At 35.0% G+C, this 19,464-nt stretch overlaps 2 protein-coding genes, 1 long non-coding RNA gene and 1 pseudogene across 3 annotated transcripts; 2 read left to right on the forward strand and 2 right to left on the reverse strand.

The window, feature by feature from the left end:
• The first annotated feature begins 1,746 nt into the window (after positions 1-1,746).
• Positions 1,747-5,912, forward strand: LOC147523467 (transcription factor MYB119-like). Its single transcript, XM_086571234.1, has 3 exons — positions 1,747-1,790; positions 3,461-3,587; positions 5,291-5,912. The coding sequence occupies exons 1-3, from the start codon at positions 1,747-1,749 to the stop codon at positions 5,765-5,767; spliced, it is 648 nt and encodes a 215-aa protein (XP_086427360.1). The 3' UTR covers positions 5,768-5,912.
• A 900-nt stretch (positions 5,913-6,812) lies between these two features.
• Positions 6,813-11,212, reverse strand: LOC147523468 (triose phosphate/phosphate translocator, non-green plastid, chloroplastic-like). Its single transcript, XM_086598744.1, has 9 exons — positions 10,535-11,212; positions 10,196-10,318; positions 9,960-10,112; positions 9,518-9,603; positions 9,260-9,347; positions 9,001-9,120; positions 8,814-8,882; positions 7,264-7,393; positions 6,813-7,175 (listed from the first exon to the last, which is right to left on the reverse strand). Exons 1-9 carry the CDS (start codon positions 10,874-10,876, stop codon positions 7,099-7,101), a joined length of 1,188 nt encoding a protein of 395 aa, XP_086454870.1. The 5' UTR covers positions 10,877-11,212; the 3' UTR covers positions 6,813-7,098.
• A 659-nt stretch (positions 11,213-11,871) lies between these two features.
• LOC147523469 (uncharacterized) lies at positions 11,872-13,154 on the reverse strand (annotated as a pseudogene).
• A 4,296-nt stretch (positions 13,155-17,450) lies between these two features.
• LOC147523470 (uncharacterized) lies at positions 17,451-18,895 on the forward strand. Its single transcript, XR_015196457.1, has 3 exons — positions 17,451-17,542; positions 17,632-17,804; positions 17,909-18,895. It is a non-coding gene; the product is annotated as an uncharacterized LOC147523470 (long non-coding RNA).
• The last annotated feature ends 569 nt before the right edge of the window (positions 18,896-19,464 follow it).

Consider the following 19,464-nt stretch of genomic DNA (forward strand, 5'->3'; position numbering starts at 1 on the left):
AATCTAACGGTCACATGATTTAGATTGTAATATCCAATTATATATTGACATGTGTCCAACAAATTATACAACAACGTGACATGCGCACTAAAGGTTATTCTGGTCATATCAAAATAATTAGCAGATTGACCACAGTCAACTGTGTTGCCAAACAGTCAAGAACCAGAATTTGGACTAAACTCTAATATTCAAACTTTTATAGACCAAATCCTAATAAACTAACTATTATTAGGACCAAGACCTAAAAAACCCATCTATCTATGTAGGAAGGTATCATATCCTTGTCGTAGAACATTGATAGATGAGTATTTGCCATTGGAAATGGGAAGAGATCTCAATGGGATAGATAACCGTTTATTCAAGCATCATTGCATCATATAAGTTTATATTAGATTGGTATCAGGTGTGTTTGGTACTTTGGTCTTAATAATTACTCCATATATATCAAACAATATGAAAGTTGAATATTATCTTGTGAAACATATTATGCATGCAATAGAGTATATTTTGGGCTAATAGGCTTGTGCCTTGTAGCAGTGGCAGTCAAATATCCATGATTTTAAAAATGACTCCAAGAAGCCCAATCTTGCCAGAAATAAAGAACAACAAAACAGAGCAAAATAGCAAATATGGTCTTGGCCATACCCATTAAAACAATCGCATAACCAATAGCAAGATTCCTAATCCGATTTTATATATTATATAAGGGTTGTCATAAAAGTGCCACTGATTTAACCAAGGGATGCCCACACGGCCACACCTAAAACAAAACCAAACGCACCTTAAAACCAAAACAAGCACCACCTGAAAATTAGGCACCACTTAAGATTTATACAATTTTATAAAAGAAATTGTTTAATTTTGGTTAGTTAGTTTTTATTTTCCGTTGAATTAAATCAGTGAACCTTTTCAAATGTTGATAAATTTCATAATTTTCATCATCTTCTATTAATTTGAACGATGATGGGTATCTTCAAATGCCTGATATGGTGGGGAAAATATTTTTGCTTTGGTCCATAATTAAATTGTTATGGGACTTATTTATTTTCTTGTTTGGGTTCCTCTAAATATTGATAAATTTTATAATTCAATCATATTTTTAATATTAAAAAATAAAAATGAATAATGAATGAGTATTTTCAGTTGGTGAGAAATTTTATAAATATTTCATGCTTTTATTTTGAATATTGTGAAATTTTGTTAAACAATTTTTGTCTTCATTTCAAATAATAATAAATTTAAAAAATCATTTTATTAATAATTCTGAACATGTTTGTTCTCTATTTAGTGTGGGGTGCTCTTGGTAAAATCAGTGGTGTCTATATGACAACCCTATTACAAAGTATAAACTGATTTAAAATCATTAAAAGTTTTAGATATAAATAGGAAAGTACAAAGGAAAACCTTCATCTAGAAAAACTGGAAAAGTATTCATCATAATATTATTCTTATATATATATCTTAATTAATTTGCTAATGAATTATTCTTTTATATAGAAAACCATTAAAGAGATTACCTAAAAAATCAAGAAATTTAGAAAAGTGTTTAGCTGTTTAACTAATATGAGTAATGCAATTAAGCTTCTAAAAATGTTTAAGAGATTTAGTAATTAAGGAAGAACCGAAGAACTCCATTTAGAATGGAATTTAATGAGATTAGCTAAAAAGGAAAAAAAAAATCATATATTGTTTAAGTAATATGATTTAATGGCATTAAGCTTCTAGAAATGGTTAAGAGATTTAGAAATGAAGATGCATGTATTTAACCAAATTGAGCACAGGCCTAAAAGGTTATATACTTGGAAACAACATCGATATTGTGGCAACAATGTTGCAACAATGTTAAATGTAACATTGTTGCCTTACTGAGTTATTTTTAATGGTCAGGGTCAATTCATCCATATTTATGAGACAATCACATACATGGTAATACATATTTATTCATAAATCTGGCAACCTTTTGGATAAGAATCATTAATTTCATAATTTTAGACAAAAAAGTGATAAGAGATAATTTTAGACAAAGAAGTGATAAGAATCATTAATTTCATAATTTTAGACAAAGAAGTGATAAATCTGGCAATCTTTTGGATAAGAATCATTTAATTTTTAGTTATAAGAGATTCCCAATTAATTTTAGAAATTAAATGATGATTGATTGTCTATTCTCCAAATTTAGTGAATTTGTTGAGAAATTGTAGTGCAGGGTTGAACTTGAGTGATTGAGTGTAACAAGTTGAACTTTAGTATGCCTAGGTAAATAACTTTATAATCAATTCAAACTCCGCTCACAAAGTTATAAAAATTGAGCTTGAGCGGCTCGAGCAATTGACCTTGGAGGGAAGATGATGGTCGAGCCAATCAAGCTTTAGGATGTGTCAATCTCGGTTATGCCCTAAAATCTGTTTCGACTTAACTCATATAATTAAGTACATGAATGCGCTTGAGCGATCCCAGTATAAACAGAGCTCAAGCATCTCGACTTAAGTTCGTGAAGCTATCATTCTTGGTCATAAACTTTATAAACTACAATAGGAACTACACTGGGCAATGCAACCAAAAAACAAGGAAAAGGCCTCCAAGAGAACATAGATTGAATTCATTTTATTTCTTTAAAAGCACTTAAAGTGGAGTTTAACGGTCACCTGACATAAAACAATAACAACCGTCTAACCAGTAAACACATCAATGACATAATTTTATTGGAGCCAATACCCCTCCTTCCTCTGACTATAAATAATACCACAGACGCCTCCAAACTCACTTAGTTGTTTTAGTATTCTTTCAATTCTATTAACCTTTTCTATACTCTTTATCACTGCCATGGAGTACGAAACAATCTACAACAACGGTGTTGTCTTTCGACCAGATTTTTTCCAAGGAAACTACCTAAATCCTAATCTTCCAATTTTCAGAGATGGGTTTTCTTTCAATCAACAATGCATGTTAAAAAGAATTGTACAAGTTGCTCAACACCCTGATTCCAGCCATTTGCATGGTATGGTAAAAAAAAAAGTTTGATTTTGAGACAACAATTTTCTATGTTGATTAATTAAATAAGTTGGGTCATTATAAGTATGTCAATCTTTAACCTTGTTTTCTTGATGTTCGTGTATAATAGGAAACGGTGGCACAGGGGATTTTTTGTTTGAAGGAAGCTTTAAAAACCGAATGCTTTGTCATTTTCAAGAAAATGTCATCCCGACTTCAACACATTTCCAATCATTGAATCATGTTTCGTATATAAATACAAACAACCAGCTTGATAGGAAATTTAGTCAAATTTATAAAACGGGAATACAAAGGGCAAATATTGGGAAATATCCTAACATTTTGAACACAGGACCACAGAAATGGAATGAGCAAGAAGACGGGTAAAATCAAAATTGTCTTCTTTATATTTGCTTTGATTTTATACTATTTATTACTAATCTTGAATTACTTAAACAAATTTCTGCAGGCTATTAGACATCCTAGTCAATATTTATGGAGATAAAGACTGGGCAAATATTGCTAAGGGTATGAATGGGAGAACAGGCAAACAATGTAGAGAGAGGTGGTACAATCATGCAAAACCTGCCATCGAGGTTCTCTCTTTTTTTTTTTTTTTTAAGTGAAAATTTTATTGATACTGATAATTTTTTTTTTTTTTTTTTTTAGCAATTACATTTTGGGCATATCGAGGTTAATTAACACTTTTACAAATGTTATTTGTGCGATCAACCATCAATTAAATCCCAATGCCCACATAACCGCATTGGTCAGTTTAAACGTATCAGTACTCTGCTTCGGTAAAGTAATCCACACAAATAGTAATTCGAACAAAACCTCATAATCATGTAAATCAAAAGTAGCACTGAATTCAATGCTCTAGATTTTTCGATTTTGGGTGAATTTAAGTTTCCAATAGAATAGGTTAGAAGTTTATCCTGATACTGCATACTTCATGTGGATCCCACAACAGGGAGTATGAAAGAGTAAGGATAGTTAAGGAGTAGATTAATTATATAAATTGTACATTCGATTATATAAATTATACATCTAAGCCGCTTGAATAAGCCTTACCCGTTTTATAACTTATCTAAAAATAAAATAAAAATAGTAATAAATAAAAATTTGAGGTGGGAGAAGCAGCTAAGAGATCAGCGACAGGAAAGATGGAGAAACATGAGGAAACTTATAGGGCTAACCAACATTGTTTTATTTAATTCAGTTTCGACACTTTTCGGTTCATGGAACAACAATTTATTAAGCTCCTCAAGAGACTTCAAAAAGTTATAGACCATAACTTTATGATAGTTGGTTCTAACGAGTTTGTTTTTAGAAGAATAGAATTTGTTATTCAGAAAGGACTTGCAACGGCAGCTTGTTGCACGCTTGTCCTAATTATTTATAATACTCGTTATAAATAAAATTTCCACCTAAAAAAAACTCCTCAAACAAAGAATATGTATGTGTTCTTACCTATTGACTAATTACTAATGAGTTTCTAGATTTTGTTCAGTGTTCCTACTACTATGGACGCATAATTAGGCTTTATTTGGCTCTTTTTTAACTCGAGTAATAGGAATTGACGAACACTACTATGGACGCATAATTAGGCTTTATTTGGCTCTTCTTTAACTCGATTAATAGGAATTGACTTTTGGTCGTGAGTCAAACTAATAGAAAAGTGACTGAGACAGCTCAAATATATTGAAAATGGGCAAGGAGCTAAACTTTTGGGAAAGATTGGGAGAGGGAGAGTGTATCATTATAGGTTGGATACTAAGTTTAACAAATAGTATGTGCTATATAACAAAGTGCTTAAGAATAATATTAGGAGAGTGGAGCATATATATACTAGATTGATGCATGCACGTTGTGCGTTTTGCTTAAAGCATCAAAGGGTAATATCATCAATCTACTACAAAATAGGAGGTAACATAGTCAAAAAAAAAAATTGACAAGGAGTTTTAGAGATACATAAAAAAATATTTTTTTACTGTTGCGAGACTGTAGATGAGAGTCTCGGGCATTAAAGTAGAGATGTTTTTGCAATCATCTTTTGTCAATGTTAAAAATTGTCAAACGAGTTGAATTTTTGTAAAGATGTTCTTTATGGTTAATGGATCGTATGCACAAAAGATTAGGTTTTAAATCATTTTGTAGATGAAGTTGTGGTTGCTTTAGATTTGGTTCTTATTTAAGGTCTTTTTAGGAGCCGGACTTATATATATATATATATATATATATATATATATATATATAATAATAATAATAATAACAGTTGGTTTAATTTTTCATGCAGTTTGGACCATGGTCAGAAAATGAAGACATTGCACTAGTTAGAGGGCATATGAAATTCAAAAACAGGTGGGTGGAAATAGCTAAGCTGATTCCTGGTCGAACAGAGAACATGGTGAAAAATAGATGGAACAATATTTCCAGGAAGGAAAACAGTACAACAAGAAAGAATCGCACCTCAAACCGTTCATCACCACCAAGCGAAATCCTTCGAGACTATATTAGAAGTGTCGAGTCACACTCAAATGGAAATACCGTTGATGCAGGAACTGCGTTGATGGGAAACATTGCTGTTGATCTACCAAGCCCCTCTGCTGACGATGGTCAGGTGATATATCCTAGTTTCCCTGATCTGGACACTCAGGATGATATGTCTTTCCTTGATGACGAGGAAATGTTTCATTTCCTTAGTCAGGGAAACTCGGAGAATGTGGTGCCATTAGATGTGGCTCTTTCAAGTCCCATATATATGATGCACTGAGTTGGACTTGATGGAAACGGTTTCTCAGAATAATGTTTGAGACAGTCATTGTCTCATTGAATTGGTTGATCTAAATCAGATGAGCATTTCCGTTTTGAGGAATAATAAAGTATCTCTCAAAGTGGTCTTAGAGGGAAAACATGGGTAGATTTTATGTGGAGTTAATGTTGGCATTGTAAGACTTTTTATTATGGTTCGTGACTTTTTAATATGGTTCCAGATTTTATTCTCGTTCATTAGTCTCTTGGACAATCAGCATGAGTTGTGGTGGTTTTCTGAGTTAAAACATGTTGCTTTTCCTCCAAAGTTGGGTGGCTTTGGGCCGAGTAATCCATTATAGTTTCCCTTGGGGCTGGGCGGCATAGCCTGATCTTGTTGTCATATCTAAAGTTTATAGCAATGGGCCTTGACACCCTTGCGCTTATGATCGTGCGAAGCACCAACGCTTTTTGCCATTATGTGCTTGTAGTTGTATGTATAGGCTCTAAACACGATCGTCTTGATACCATTAATCTCCAACCACAAATATGTTTACTCTTTCTTTTAAATGAGTTGGAGACTGGAATCTACTAGCACTTATTAGCTTTTCTAAGACTTCCAATTCCGTTCTGACAAGTAAGGGCAGGCACTCTTTAGATGTTCAGCAAACAAACTTAAAGGTGTGCTTGATTTGTGTGGAACTTCCTTCTGGTAAATGCTGAGGAAACTCCCGAGATTTTGAGATTTTGTGGGAACCTTTCACCACTAAAAAATTGTGATAGTAAGTATGCGGAAGTTGAGAGAGCTTGGGTGCGAATAAAACTCAAGAATCCTCCAACTTGGCTGAGCTTGTTTTTATCAAAAATCACTCCCTGTCATGTTTGTCTTCTTGCTGGTACCAAAAAATGATTGTCTTTTTGTCTGCTATGTAATCAATAGAAGCTCCCAAGGTACCCATCCAGACCTAATATCTAGATGAAAAAAAGAGTATTTTGTGGGTCAGAAACATAACTTCTGTTATCTTTTCTGAGTAGATATATGAGCAACGTGAAAACACATATCGAAGTACACAATAATACAAATCAATCTCTTTGATAACCCCTGTTGCTAAGCTCTTTACGCAGAACACAAGGTCCAGTGGTTTGTCTACTTGTCTACAATCTCTCTCTAAGCACCCCAAAGAAAAAAAAAATGGCGGCTAGCTTGAGATTGTCCTCTGTTGGGGCTAAATAAATATTTTCACAAAAAAATTATGTGCGAAGAAGTTGCATAAGCTACTCTTTCTTAACCTACACAAGATGGAATTCTATTCCAGGAAGAAGTTGCATTATTCAAAATTTGCACGAGACGCCTCATTCTGACTTTGGCCTTGGCTTAATTGTCTTCAGCCTTGAATATAGGAAAACTCCAGCTAGAGCTACTCCAGTTCCTATAATCAAACAAAGGCAGGTATTTTTCAAAACCAAAGACCAGCGTGGATAGGAAGGTAATCTGATACTGTATTGCATGACACTTACCAATAGAATTGATGGGTGAGACTGGGGTACGGAAAAATAGAACTGAACCCACAATGATCACTATCCGCTTCACACAATTGCTTACAGAGTGAGTAACAGGGGATACCCTTTCTAGTATCACATAAGAAACCTGTTATAACCAAACAATAATCAGAATATGACTTAGGTACGACCATGGAACCTGAGTTTGGGGGCTACATGGGGACCAGAATCTTACAAATATGACTTAAATATGAACAGGGACGGCAACATAAGTTTTGCAAGAAAATTAATAAACCTACATGAGAGCAGTTTCAATTTTTTTCAGGGGTGGGTTCACCTTGCAGTTTTGCGAGATTCTTATTTCCTTTCTACCACCCATTTTCAAGCGGTATTCTTCTTATTCTTGTTTTTGGGGTTTACTTGACTATACATGATGGTGTCTACCAATTCAGGTGTGATGACACCATGGCTTGAGATATGAAAAACTCAGCTCACTGTACTCTCGGAAAAGGTTCTGTTGTTTTATCCTTCATTAAGACAGGCTTCCTATAAAGAGATTCACAAGTTGTTCTCCACTTAGCTATCTGATATATTGGCTTCTTGAGCCAGAACTTTTCTCTTCATAGTAAAACCTTCATGAATTGGTGTTTCCCATGGTTTTTTGTCTCATCATTAGTACTTCCCATAGACGTGTCATGCGTCTGAAATATGACTGGCTGGTTTATAACTTAAATGCTGCTATCCTACTTTTTGTCTACAGAACCCCTCTTCAATCCTACAGCTGCTTCCACAGCACCACAAGTACACAAGAACACAACCGCATGAGATATAACTGAAATTAACTCTTGTCACATGGAACTTGGTTAAAAGGAGAAATCGAGTCAAAACTGCGATGACAGAGAAAATCTTTTTTCCTTGGCCTACTTTGTTAAAAGAAAGAAAATGCTTATGAAATAAGCTAATTGTTAACCGGTCATAAAATTTGTAATCAAAGGAGGAAATAACATATAAAAGGTTGTAGAATGTCTTCATCACCCTAAAATTCTTTCACATGAAAAATCAAAATAGAAGTTTTTAGGTAATCTATTCTGTGAGCAAAAAGAACATAGGTCCGTTTGGTTTGTGGAATGAGTCTCATGGCAAATTTCCATTTTGATAGGTAACTTTAAACGGAACTTTTCACAACTCTATAGCGTGTGGGGAAGTTTTTATAAGTAGGGGGAGTGAAAAAGTTTGGGTGAGATTAGAGCTCTTGATTGGGAAAAGTTCCCACTAAAACGAACTGACCAATTGGATTTTAGCAATGCTTATAAAAGAGTGCGGGAATTGTTCCCACAAATCATACTAATTAAATAACCTCCCTATGCATCGGGCATGCATTCACCCATTTGTAGAGGACCAACGAAGACGTCATCTCATTTCATAACCTTGGTATGTTACATACTGGAAAAAATCTGATACATTGACTTTTGCAGAACCTCACAGACAGAACCAGGACTATAAATCACAACTCTGCACACAACTAGCATAAAAATATAAATATATTATAAGTAGATCTCTAAATTTACCTGCTGATAACCATGGTAAAAGAGACCAGCCAGAAGTGACCTCAGATATATGTCTTGCACATTCAATCCCTATTTTCACAAATTAAGAACAAAAAGAGACAGTGTCATATAAGAAGATTTTGAATAGTGAAACTAAGTAATGAGGTGTATGCAGTACTCTCTTTTGTTCTTTGAAGATTATACTTACAGCAGACTGAAGGTATGCAGGACTAAACTTGACACCTTCAACAAGTAGAGCTACAGGGGCTATTAGGATGAAAGACATGATGGTTATTATGGAGAAGAGTGTTATATTGTCCAGATAATCCTGTTTAATAACAAATTTCAGATTAAGGGCCACAACTTCAGGGTAACAAAAAAAACCAATAATATGCAGGGTGAAAATTAGTAACAAAAATATATTGGGAACAGGGCGAAAGAATATTGCAATTCAGGTCAAAGACTACCTCCTCTGTCTTAACCATGAACTTTTTGCTGAATACATTGCGAGATTGGTTGGTCAGGTTAGAAGCCATTGCACTCCAAAATCCAACCCTATTTCACATCGATAGAATCACAGAATGATGAACCAGAATCTGATATCACTACTTAAAATGAATTTAAGACTAATCATATCCACTATAAGCATCTATAATTAAGTGTATACTTTTATCACAAAATAACATTTACATTATGATATTGAAGAACTGCTGTTATTGCCTTACCAATCAAAAGAGGCTTCAGTGAATGATGCCAATGCTACACCACCAACGACCGGTACAAGGGAAGAAACCACCCAAACTGTAGGCATCTGCTTGCAGGGTTGATCAGAAATGATGTCAAGATTAAAATACAAAGTCAAGAAATAAAGTGTATATGAACTATTTCATCTTCGCTTAAAATGAACAAAGAACACTATAAGCTGAGTAATCGTAATATCTAAGGCCCTACAAGAGATTTAACAAAACAAAGATGAAAGAACAGAACCATGATGCTCCTGTAACCTCCATTAAATCACAGACTACAGCATGGACGCGGCTTGGGACATGCATAAGATAAAACTTTAGCAGGGCCACACCTTCAATTTTAAAGTGTCTAAGTAGCATATATGCTCTAACGTAGATCGTAGTAAACACAAAAGAAACAGAGGAGGAACAGAAGCTATACCTCCCCAAGAAACAAAGCAGAGAGGACAACAGAGAAAAAGGGCTCCATAGCTTTAATAGTATGTGCAAATGAAACTGACACCTTTCCAAGACTCATGTTAGTAAAAAGGTTCCCTAGTGTGTGAGCTATGGCCAACGGCACGATTGCCACTAGCTGCAAAAAAAATGTCAAAAAACCATAAGACTCTAAAGACAAAGTATTAACTGAGAAACGTAAAAATATAAAAAAAGAAGTACCTGTGAAGTACTAATCTTTGGTCTGTTGTGAAGCTTAAATGTCCACATAAAAAGAACAAGCAAAGTCCCAATGCCCAAATGCAAAGCTGAGATTGTTACCGGAAACGGGTAATCTTTCAAAATCTATAAACAACAAACAAACAAATTCTTCATCAATTGTCACAGAAGCATAAACATTCTTATGCCTAATTTCATAATTTCTTACATTTAACCAGTATTTATTCCACCAAAACAAATTATAAATTGAGCCAAGTGCAATTTCCACTATTAAATGATTCTAAATATCCGTGATTTCAAAAATCAAGAAACAAAACAACTAAAAAAGGAAATGAAAGAAACCTGTTTGTTGTAAATGTTGAACAAGATGGTTAAAAGATACCAAAAGACAATCAAAACACCAAGCTCCAATGTCTTGAACAAGCTACTAGGCTTCACTGTCTCTTCAGTTTTCTCAGCTGCTTTAACAATAAAGCCATTTTGTCCTCTTGGGCCGTGAACAAGAGATGGAACACAAGTCCACAAACCATAAGAACACGTTGGTTTTGAAGAGATGGTATTAAAGGAAACGTGGTTGAGTGGTTTCTGAGAAGAGAGAAGGTTAGGGTTAGGATATCGTGTTTTGAGGAATGGCAAGGAACGAGAGAGAGTGAATGTGAATGTGAATGTGCTGCTGCTCGACATTTTTTTTAACAGAGAGAAGAATGGAGGGAGGCTTTTTGTTTTCTTAACTAATATTATTAGACTAATCCTAATAATAACAAGTTTTAGAGGTTAAGACAAGAGTCTTTGTCAGCAGTAGGAATTTTTTAATCGAAATAAAGAGATTCTGATTTGGAATCGAACCTTTTTATTTTTATATAGTTAAAAAATGTACCCTATGTTCATGGTTGTACACTTGTACACCCATCGTTATGGCACTACCTGGAATCCTGGATACAGAAAATAGAGCTAAGATACAAAGACAAGGTTGTGATCTTGTGCACAAACTGGGGAGTGGAAGCTAATACAGAAATGGATATTTGGATCAAGGAGAGGGACTAGTCAAAACATGGTGTAGATTGTATTTAAGGGAACAGTGAACCTTGAATGGGAAATGGACCAGATACCATTCTAAATGCCAAATATCTCGCCCTGCTCCACGTTAACTTTCAAATTTGGTAGGCAGCAGCCACTATCTAGCACTGGAAATATGTGTATTCATAATTTCATATCCTGTTCAAGTGCGGTGAGGTGCTATGTCAATTGGAGATGCGGTGGCAATTAATCAAAGTAGTGGATTGGGCCCAAGATGGAGCATGAGATATTGTCATAAAAGTTCTTTGAGCTTAAGGTCCCCCCACAAATCAACCTCCCACTTTGATTTTGGGGAATAATGAATGCCATGACAGATATGAATATTCTTGAACGGATTGATTCAGAAACAACCAACAATCGTACGGGATCCTTGATTCGTCTTTTCCTTTCGAAATGAAACAATTTTAGGCAGGGATTTATGCAGGGGCGGCCCTGAGTTTTGGGGGGCCTAGGCGAAATCCTAAAGTGTGGCATCTACCAATAAATAATGAAAAATACATAAGCCAAATTTTTTTCTTATTTGATAAAAAATTAAGTCCAAATTCCTTGGTACTCTTACGGAATTAAATATGTGCTTAACATCAACAAATTCATACCAAAATTCAATTACAAAAACTAAGCACTACTGAAAAAGCTAGTATTCTTACATTTCTAACTGCGAAATCACTAATTAAGTCTTCATAATCAAGTTTTCTACTAAAGACTTTTCAATAGATAACATAGCTAATCCATTTAATCTTTCTTGAGACATGCTTGATCGAAGGTAAGATTTGATCAATTTCAGCTTTGAAAAACTTCTTTCTGCAGATGCGACGGTAACTGGTATAGTCAACAAAATTCTATATGCAACCCAAGCATTTGGAAAACAATTATCCCGTGACTTCAAATGATTTAGCACGTCCATTGCTTTCTTTGTGTTATCTGGTAAAAATTCTCTCATGATTCTTAACTCTGAAAATAAATCTATCCCGTCAATATTAGAAACACCGTCATGTCTCAAAAACTCTTCAAGATTAATGCAAGAAGTCTTTAAGCTATTTATATCTGCAACCTTTAACTTCTCTAAATCAAACAAGAACCCAAAAAAATTCTCATACACTTCGAACTGCTCAAATCTACTCGTGAATGAAAAAAGAGCTTGGTCTACTATGAATAAGAAGTAGTTAACTCGAAATGATTCTTCAGCTGATTGTGTCACTTCTTCACTAACATTCTCGTCGAACTGTTTTTTTCTACAAATAATCCGTCTTTCACAAAAAACTGGTTGAATTTCCATCATAGTTGCAATATCCTTAGCTTCTGTTATTGCTTCTTCGAATCCAGTTTCTCTATACATCTCAAAAACATAAATAAGTCTTTTCATTTCATGTATGCCCACATCAATCTGCATGCCTTCAGTTCGAAAGTTTTTGCTAATAGAGTTAACAACAAAAAGTAAATAATGCCAAATTACTATGGCAAGCAAAAACTCAAAACTCTCAATTTCATATATCGCTAGTGACTCAGCTTCACTCTTTGTTTTAGGACCATCACTGTTTTCAGCCAAGTAAACTAACGCATCTCTTATTTTCGGAGCTTGATGTTTAACTGCACGAACACTGTCTACGCGACTCTCCCAGTGTGTTGCTGACAACGACTTTAGCGAGAGACCTTACTTGGGCTTCACATCTTTCACATGATCTTTAAACACTTTCCACCTCTTTGTGGAAGACGAAAATAATGAATAGATTCGTTGAACCACTCTAAAAAAAGATATAGCTCTTGAACAAGAGCTAGCCATATCACAAAGAGCAAGATTCAGACTATGACAACCACATGGGGTGTATAAGGCTCTAGGGTTTATTTCAAGTAGTCTATTTTGAACTCCTTTGTGTTTTCCTTTCATATTAGATCTATTGTCATAACCCTGCCCTCTTATATCACCAATATCAATGTCAAGAGTGTTCAAAACATTTTTGAGTGTATGGAAAAGGCTCAGTCTTGATGTGTCATCCACCTTCAAAAATCCTAAAAAGAACTCTTCAACCTTTGGGCAACTTGATGTAACATCTACAAATCGAATCACAAGCGACATTTGCTCTTCATGACTAATATCCGGTGTACAATCAAGTATTACTAAAAAGTACGTGGCTTCTTTGATTTTCTGGACAATGGTTTTCTTCACCTCACTTGCTAACAATTCTATTAACTCATTTTGAATCTTGTGGCTAAGATAATGATAATGGATTTTTTTACTTTGAATGCGCCGAATGTGCTCTTTCAGTATTGGATCAAATTCAGCAATCATTTCAATTAAACTTAAAAAAATCTCATTATTCTCATCATAATTAAATCTTCTCATTCTTCCCACGAAAAGCCAAATTACCTTTAGCAAGTGCTTTCACTAAAGCAAGTATTCGTAGTAACACTTGTTGTCAATGTTCCCTCTCTTTGCTGATTTCCATCTTCTTGCATTTTTTTTGTTAATTGTTTCATTCTTGTCAAATATCTTATTTAGTTCATACCAACTATTCCAATAAAGAAGATGCTCTGGAGATGATTGATGCTCTGAAAGCCTTCTACTTAGGTTATGCCAGTCACAATACCTTTCACTGTCCAATTGAGAAGTGTTCGTGTGTTGCTTGAACAACTTACAACAAAAACAAAAGACCTTGTCCAAAGAAACAGAATATACAAGCCAAGTTCTATCTTCTTTAAATCCATTTGGCATTATTCAAGTGTAATGCTTCGAAGAGAAATGTCTGCCAAGGTGATTTTTGGGAAAATCAACATTAGTAATTTTTATAAGACTCTTTTCGACAAGTAAATATCTAAGATTTTGATAAATATTATCCCAATTTGCTGGATCAAAGTAGTGGACAGGTACATGTTATGTATTCTCATTTGTATTTTGATCGATATCATCATTCATTAAAGGCTCATCATTATCATTCACCAAAGGTTCAATATTTTCATTCACTAAAGATTCAACATCTTCATTCACCAAAGCTTCAACATCTTCGTTCAATTCATGCTCTCCATTATCATCGTCATTCCTTTTTTCGACATCAACCATTGTTTCACTTAAACTTTTTACTTGTCATTTGTTACCAAAAAAATTTATTATATCTCCCCTTTGGAATTGAGCGGCATCGTCTAATCTTTGCTTCTTTTTTCTTTTCTCAGAACCAGAATGATACTTTATAGTTGGAGGATTCGGAGGTATGATGACAGACTGACAAGTGACAATTAAAATTCACAAACAGTCAAACAATGATATGGTTAATTAAAAAATCACCACAACCCCAGCTAACACACAAAATACATACATAACAATAGCTATTAATGTCTAGTCATCTCAAACTAAAAGAAAATGGAATTAAATAGAAGTATAGAACCATAGAATAGTTTAAAAAATACTTACTTTGGAAATAAGTATGATTAAAGCTTTAAGGAATTAATATGTATCAATTAATTAAAGTAGTAAACAAAAAACTACTACTTATTTGGGAGTTGCAGGTATATTGTTAAAAGAGATAGAAGTGGAGTCCAAGTTGGAGAACTAGAGAGACCTTGGAGAATTGCAAAAACCGAGAGATTGAGAGGAGAAGTGGAGTCGCCAGTCGTGGAGAACAAGTCTGAAGCCTATGTACAGTTCGATAGGGGGTTTTTTTTTTGATAAAGTATCGATGAGGTTTTGCCCTTTTGGGCTTTATGTAATATGTGATTAATGATTTTCGTTTGTGCCAAATGTTGGGCCAAAAAAAAACAGCAGGATGTTTGTTTGCTAAAGTCTTTTTGGACCGAAAAAAAAATAGTTGACCACAATTGCTTCCAGCCATGGGGGCCTTAATTTTAGGCCAAAGTTTGGGGCCCCAGCCGGCCGCGAGAAAAAATTTGCTCCTTGGGCTATATGCTCATTGTGTCATTGTCCAACCGCAACTAGCCATGTGTCATTTTTTTCTCTCACCTCACACAAGTTTAACAGAGACGGAACTCTCAATTAGAAAACTAACTGACCGAAATAAATTAATAAAATTGAACCACAAAATAAGGAATCTATGAATCCTAGATATTTGGGCGGGATATCTCTCCCTCTCTCTTTTCTGTTTGTCCCTCCAACTTCTCCACTTCGTCTCTTTCCTTTTCTCTCTAACTCACAAAAAAGAACAACAAAATAAAAGAAAAAGACATTCCTCAACCCAGATGGACAACAATGAAACAAAAATCCAAAGTACTACTGATAGTGGCGAAAGTATGATTGGACTGACATTTGATTCGGAAGAAGAAGCCTATGATTTTTACAATTTGTATGCGAGGGCTACTGGATTTAGTATAAGGAAAAATCAAATGAGTAAGAACAAAGACGGAAAGATAACTCGAAGGCAACTAACATGTTCCTTTGAAGGTGAATACCATAAGAAAAGTACTCCAGTGAAGAAAAGAGCAGTAAGAAGAACATGGTGTGAAGCAATGTTGGAAATTAGACTTGTTGATGGTGGAAACTATACCGTTACGAATTTCAAAGAGGGGCATAATCATAACCTTGAACCTCCATCCAGAGTTCATCAATTAAGATCACAACGAGGCATTGAACCTTCTCAAGAAGACATCATTTTCAATATGCGAGCTGCTGGAATTGGGCCTAGTGCCATATACGCTTTCTTTCGTGCCGAAGCAGGTGGAAGCCGGAACTTAAATTTTACTCGAACAGATTCTAATAATCTTGCTCAGAGAAGGCGTATCGATTTTCTAAAGTAGGGGGATGCAAATTGTCTTCTTAGTTATTTTCAAAGTAAGCAAAAAGTCAACAAGTCTTTTTTTTTTAAGCTCATGACAGATGATGATAATCGTATATCAGGTTGTTTTTGGTGTGATGCGAAATCGAGAATCGACTATAATTTTTTTGGTGACGTTATCTCTTTTGACACCACATATAACACCAACAATTATAATATGATTTGTGCTCCAATAGCAGGGGTGAACAACCATGGGCGCATTACCTATTCAGATGTGGACTACTCGTTAATGAAACTACAGACTCATTTGTTTGGTTATTCCAGAGGTTCTTGGAAGCTATGGGAGGAAAACATCCGAAAACAATATTCACAGATCAAGCTCAGTCAATGGCAAATGCAATTGAAATAGTATTTCCAGGTACGCACCATAGATTATGCTTGTGGCATATTTTTTTAAATGCTTCAAAGCACTTAAAACACGTTTATATGCAACATACCTTCTTTCCAAAGAGAGATGAAAATGTGCGATATATGAACCGTGAGACAAGAGAAGAATTCAAACAAGTTGGACGGTTGCTTGAAAAATATGGACTAGTAGAAAATGAGTGGTTGAAGGGTTTGTACAAAGTGCACAAGAAGTGGGCTCAAGTGTATGGAAGCTCGAAGTTTTGTGCGGGTATAACAACAACTCAAAGAAGTGAGAGTGTGAACAGTTTCTTAAAGAAGTTCTTCCCAAGAACAATAATTCTCCTCAGCGAGTTCATCGAACAAGATGACCGAAAGTGTTGGCGGATAGACGGAAAAAAGAAGCTGAAGAAGCAAAGAGGTCACATCAATTCTTACCTCCACTTCGATCACACTGGAAGCTAGAACTTCAAGCTTCACGGACATATACTCGGAAGATATTTGGAGAATTCCAGAATGAATTAGTTCATTTGATTGATTGGGATTTGGAATTCATTGAGGACGATGGCACAACAAAGACATATAAAGTTATTCCAGTTGATGACCGTCAAAGATCTCGCACTGTTACGTATGTTCCTCTAACTCAGATGTTAAATTGTAGTTGCAAAAAGTTTGAGTTCACTGGAGTATTATGTGGACATGTTTTGAAGTTGGTACGCAGCTTACGATGGCTTGAATTGCCATCAAAATATTACTTGAATAGGTGGAGGAAAGATGCTACATCAAATTTTATTATTGATACTGATGGAGATGTTATTAGACATGACCTGGATCCCTTTGTGTCAGCACGACATAGTGAACTCATGCACATTGCACAATCTATTGTTATAAAAGCAACAATGTCGAGTGATGCATTTAATTTGGCCAAAGATGAATTGCTCCGTGTCAAACAAAAATTTTTATCCATCCTCCAGCCTGAAAGAGGGAGTGGTAAGAAGGTTTTAGAAAATAATGTTGATGATCCAATAACAAAGAGGTGACCCTAAACCGAGAAAAGAAAAAAGTCAACCCAAAGGCGTAATCAAGGATCCAAAGGGAAAAAGAACAACAAAAAAGGCAAGGAATTCAAAGAAGATAAACTTACAACCTGGTAAGTTTGTGAGTATTATACTATTTGTATTATTTAGCTTTTAGTGAAATATGTAATAAGTTATTGATATTGCTTTGTTGGTGTTGCAGGGGAAAACGAAGAAAATAACGCTGAAAGTAACATTATGCAAGCAATACACGTTGGGGAAACAGTTGATATGCCTAGTACTGAACCTTATCATCAAATAGGGAGGCTGAACTCAATCCATCAAATGGGGCATACAAGCTCGCACCTTGCAGGCAACAATCAATCACCTTCAGAGGTAAAGTGTTTATGGAAATATTAGTTCATTACTCACCGTGTTGACAACACCCATGTATTATCAGTTCCTCTTAATTAAGTAGCTAAATTTCTTTGAATTGGCAGCAACCAAATCCGGTTCGAATGCTTAACTTTGCAGACTGATGGGACCTATAGTAGTGCCACCTACGTTCAGCCAATTTTTGACAAGAACCTGGTATTGAAACCAAAAGCAGTTTTATCTACTGGGAATATTCTCCTGTTATCTCCAAGCATTCTGGCAACATGACAGAAATACTTTTGTGAAAGGGCATGTGGTTTGTTGATGCCACTAAAAGTATGGGATCAACTGATGGGGATGCTTTTGTGAAAGGGCAAGTGACGTACACGGTGAAATATGAGCTGGTAATTATGCCCATGCTTACGATCTCTACCATCACTTTGCTTAACGTCTAGGAGGTCAACTCCCTTGAGGAAAAGAGTGTGATTACGAAATAGAGGAGGTTACTGAGAAACTATTGTCTAAAGAACTTTAACTTGGATGATCATTGTCTATGTATATATTGTGATTTTTATTTTTATTCTATCTGTATATAGGACTTGAACTAATGAAGGCGGCCTTGCAGTCAAAGAGTGTTTTAACGGGCATTTTTCTTATGAAGAAAGTGAATCCAAAAAATTTTAAATCTTTTAATTAGATTTAGTCATTGTGTTATAATGGTTAGGAAATGAACGATCTATTTGAATATATCCAGACTTTACTCTTTCGCTCTTTGTCAAATGTTAATGTCTTCCCGACCAGAAAGATATATAGTTATTCACTTTTGTTGGTTCCAAAAATATTACATATTGTTGCACTTCATGAAATGATACTGTTCTCTTTCAAACTAAATGTCAAAGCCTAGTACATTTTCAATGTTTTTGAAACTATATACTTTGGGTTTTTGTTTTATCATTGTCCATATGGGGTGAGGAATGCTAATTGTGTCTTTTTCTTTTCTTTCTTTGTTTTTTTTATCGTGTTTTTTTCTTTTTGTTTTGTGAGTTAGAAAGAAAAGGAGAGAAACGAAGTGGAGAAGTTGGAGGGACGAACAGAAAAGAGAGAGGGAGAGATATCCCGCCCAAATATCTAGGATTCATAGATTCCTTATTTTGTGGTTCAATTTTATTAATATATTTCGTTCAGTTAGTTTTCTAATTGAGAGTTCCGTCTCTGTTAAACTTGTGTGAGGTGAGAGAAAAAAATGACACATGGCTAGTTGCGGTTGGACAATGACACAATGAGTATATAGCCCAAGGAGCAAAAAAATTCTCAGCCGGCCGCCTATGCGGACTGTCCTCAGGGCTGGCCCTGGTTTTATGCTTGTGGAGATTGAAGAAAATTTTGAGTAATGGTATGAATATTTGGGCCTTAATGGGTTTTGCTCTTTACAACTAACTCATCTATCTAATAAAAATAGTCGGTGTGGGGCGGTAGGTTTCTATCCGGCGGCTACAAATCTTCTTCACAAGTTATGACACAGGAGATCCATAGGTTTCCATCCGACGGCTACAAATCTTTTTCACAAATTATGACACAGGAGATCTAAAGGCTTATAGGGTATGAGCATGATAAGAAAGGGCAACAAAAATAATAAATTATTATTGAAGTCAACAAAGACTGAAACTTTTGGTATGCGGTT

Source organism: Coptis chinensis, chromosome 1 (genome assembly GCF_015680905.1).
Source record: "Coptis chinensis isolate HL-2020 chromosome 1, ASM1568090v1, whole genome shotgun sequence".
Lineage (NCBI taxonomy): Eukaryota > Viridiplantae > Streptophyta > Magnoliopsida > Ranunculales > Ranunculaceae > Coptis > Coptis chinensis.

What these genes read in the sequence shown, in the direction of transcription:
- LOC147523467 (XM_086571234.1), top strand. Translation starts at nt 1,747, where the DNA reads ATGAAGATGCATGTATTTAACCAAATTGAGCACAGGCCTAAAAG. An exon ending in ATTGAGCACAGGCCTAAAAG is followed by an intron (nt 1,791 to 3,460) that starts GTTATATACTTG and finishes AAATTTCTGCAG; the next exon opens with GCTATTAGACATCCTAGTCA. An exon ending in ATGCAAAACCTGCCATCGAG is followed by an intron (nt 3,588 to 5,290) that starts GTTCTCTCTTTT and finishes TTTTTCATGCAG; the next exon opens with TTTGGACCATGGTCAGAAAA.
- LOC147523468 (XM_086598744.1), bottom strand. Translation starts at nt 10,876, where the DNA reads ATGTCGAGCAGCAGCACATTCACATTCACATTCACTCTCTCTCGTTCC. An exon ending in CAAAGATTAGTACTTCACAG is followed by an intron (nt 10,113 to 10,195) that starts GTACTTCTTTTT and finishes TTTTTTTTGCAG; the next exon opens with CTAGTGGCAATCGTGCCGTT. An exon ending in CTCACCCATCAATTCTATTG is followed by an intron (nt 7,176 to 7,263) that starts GTAAGTGTCATG and finishes GTTTGATTATAG; the next exon opens with GAACTGGAGTAGCTCTAGCT.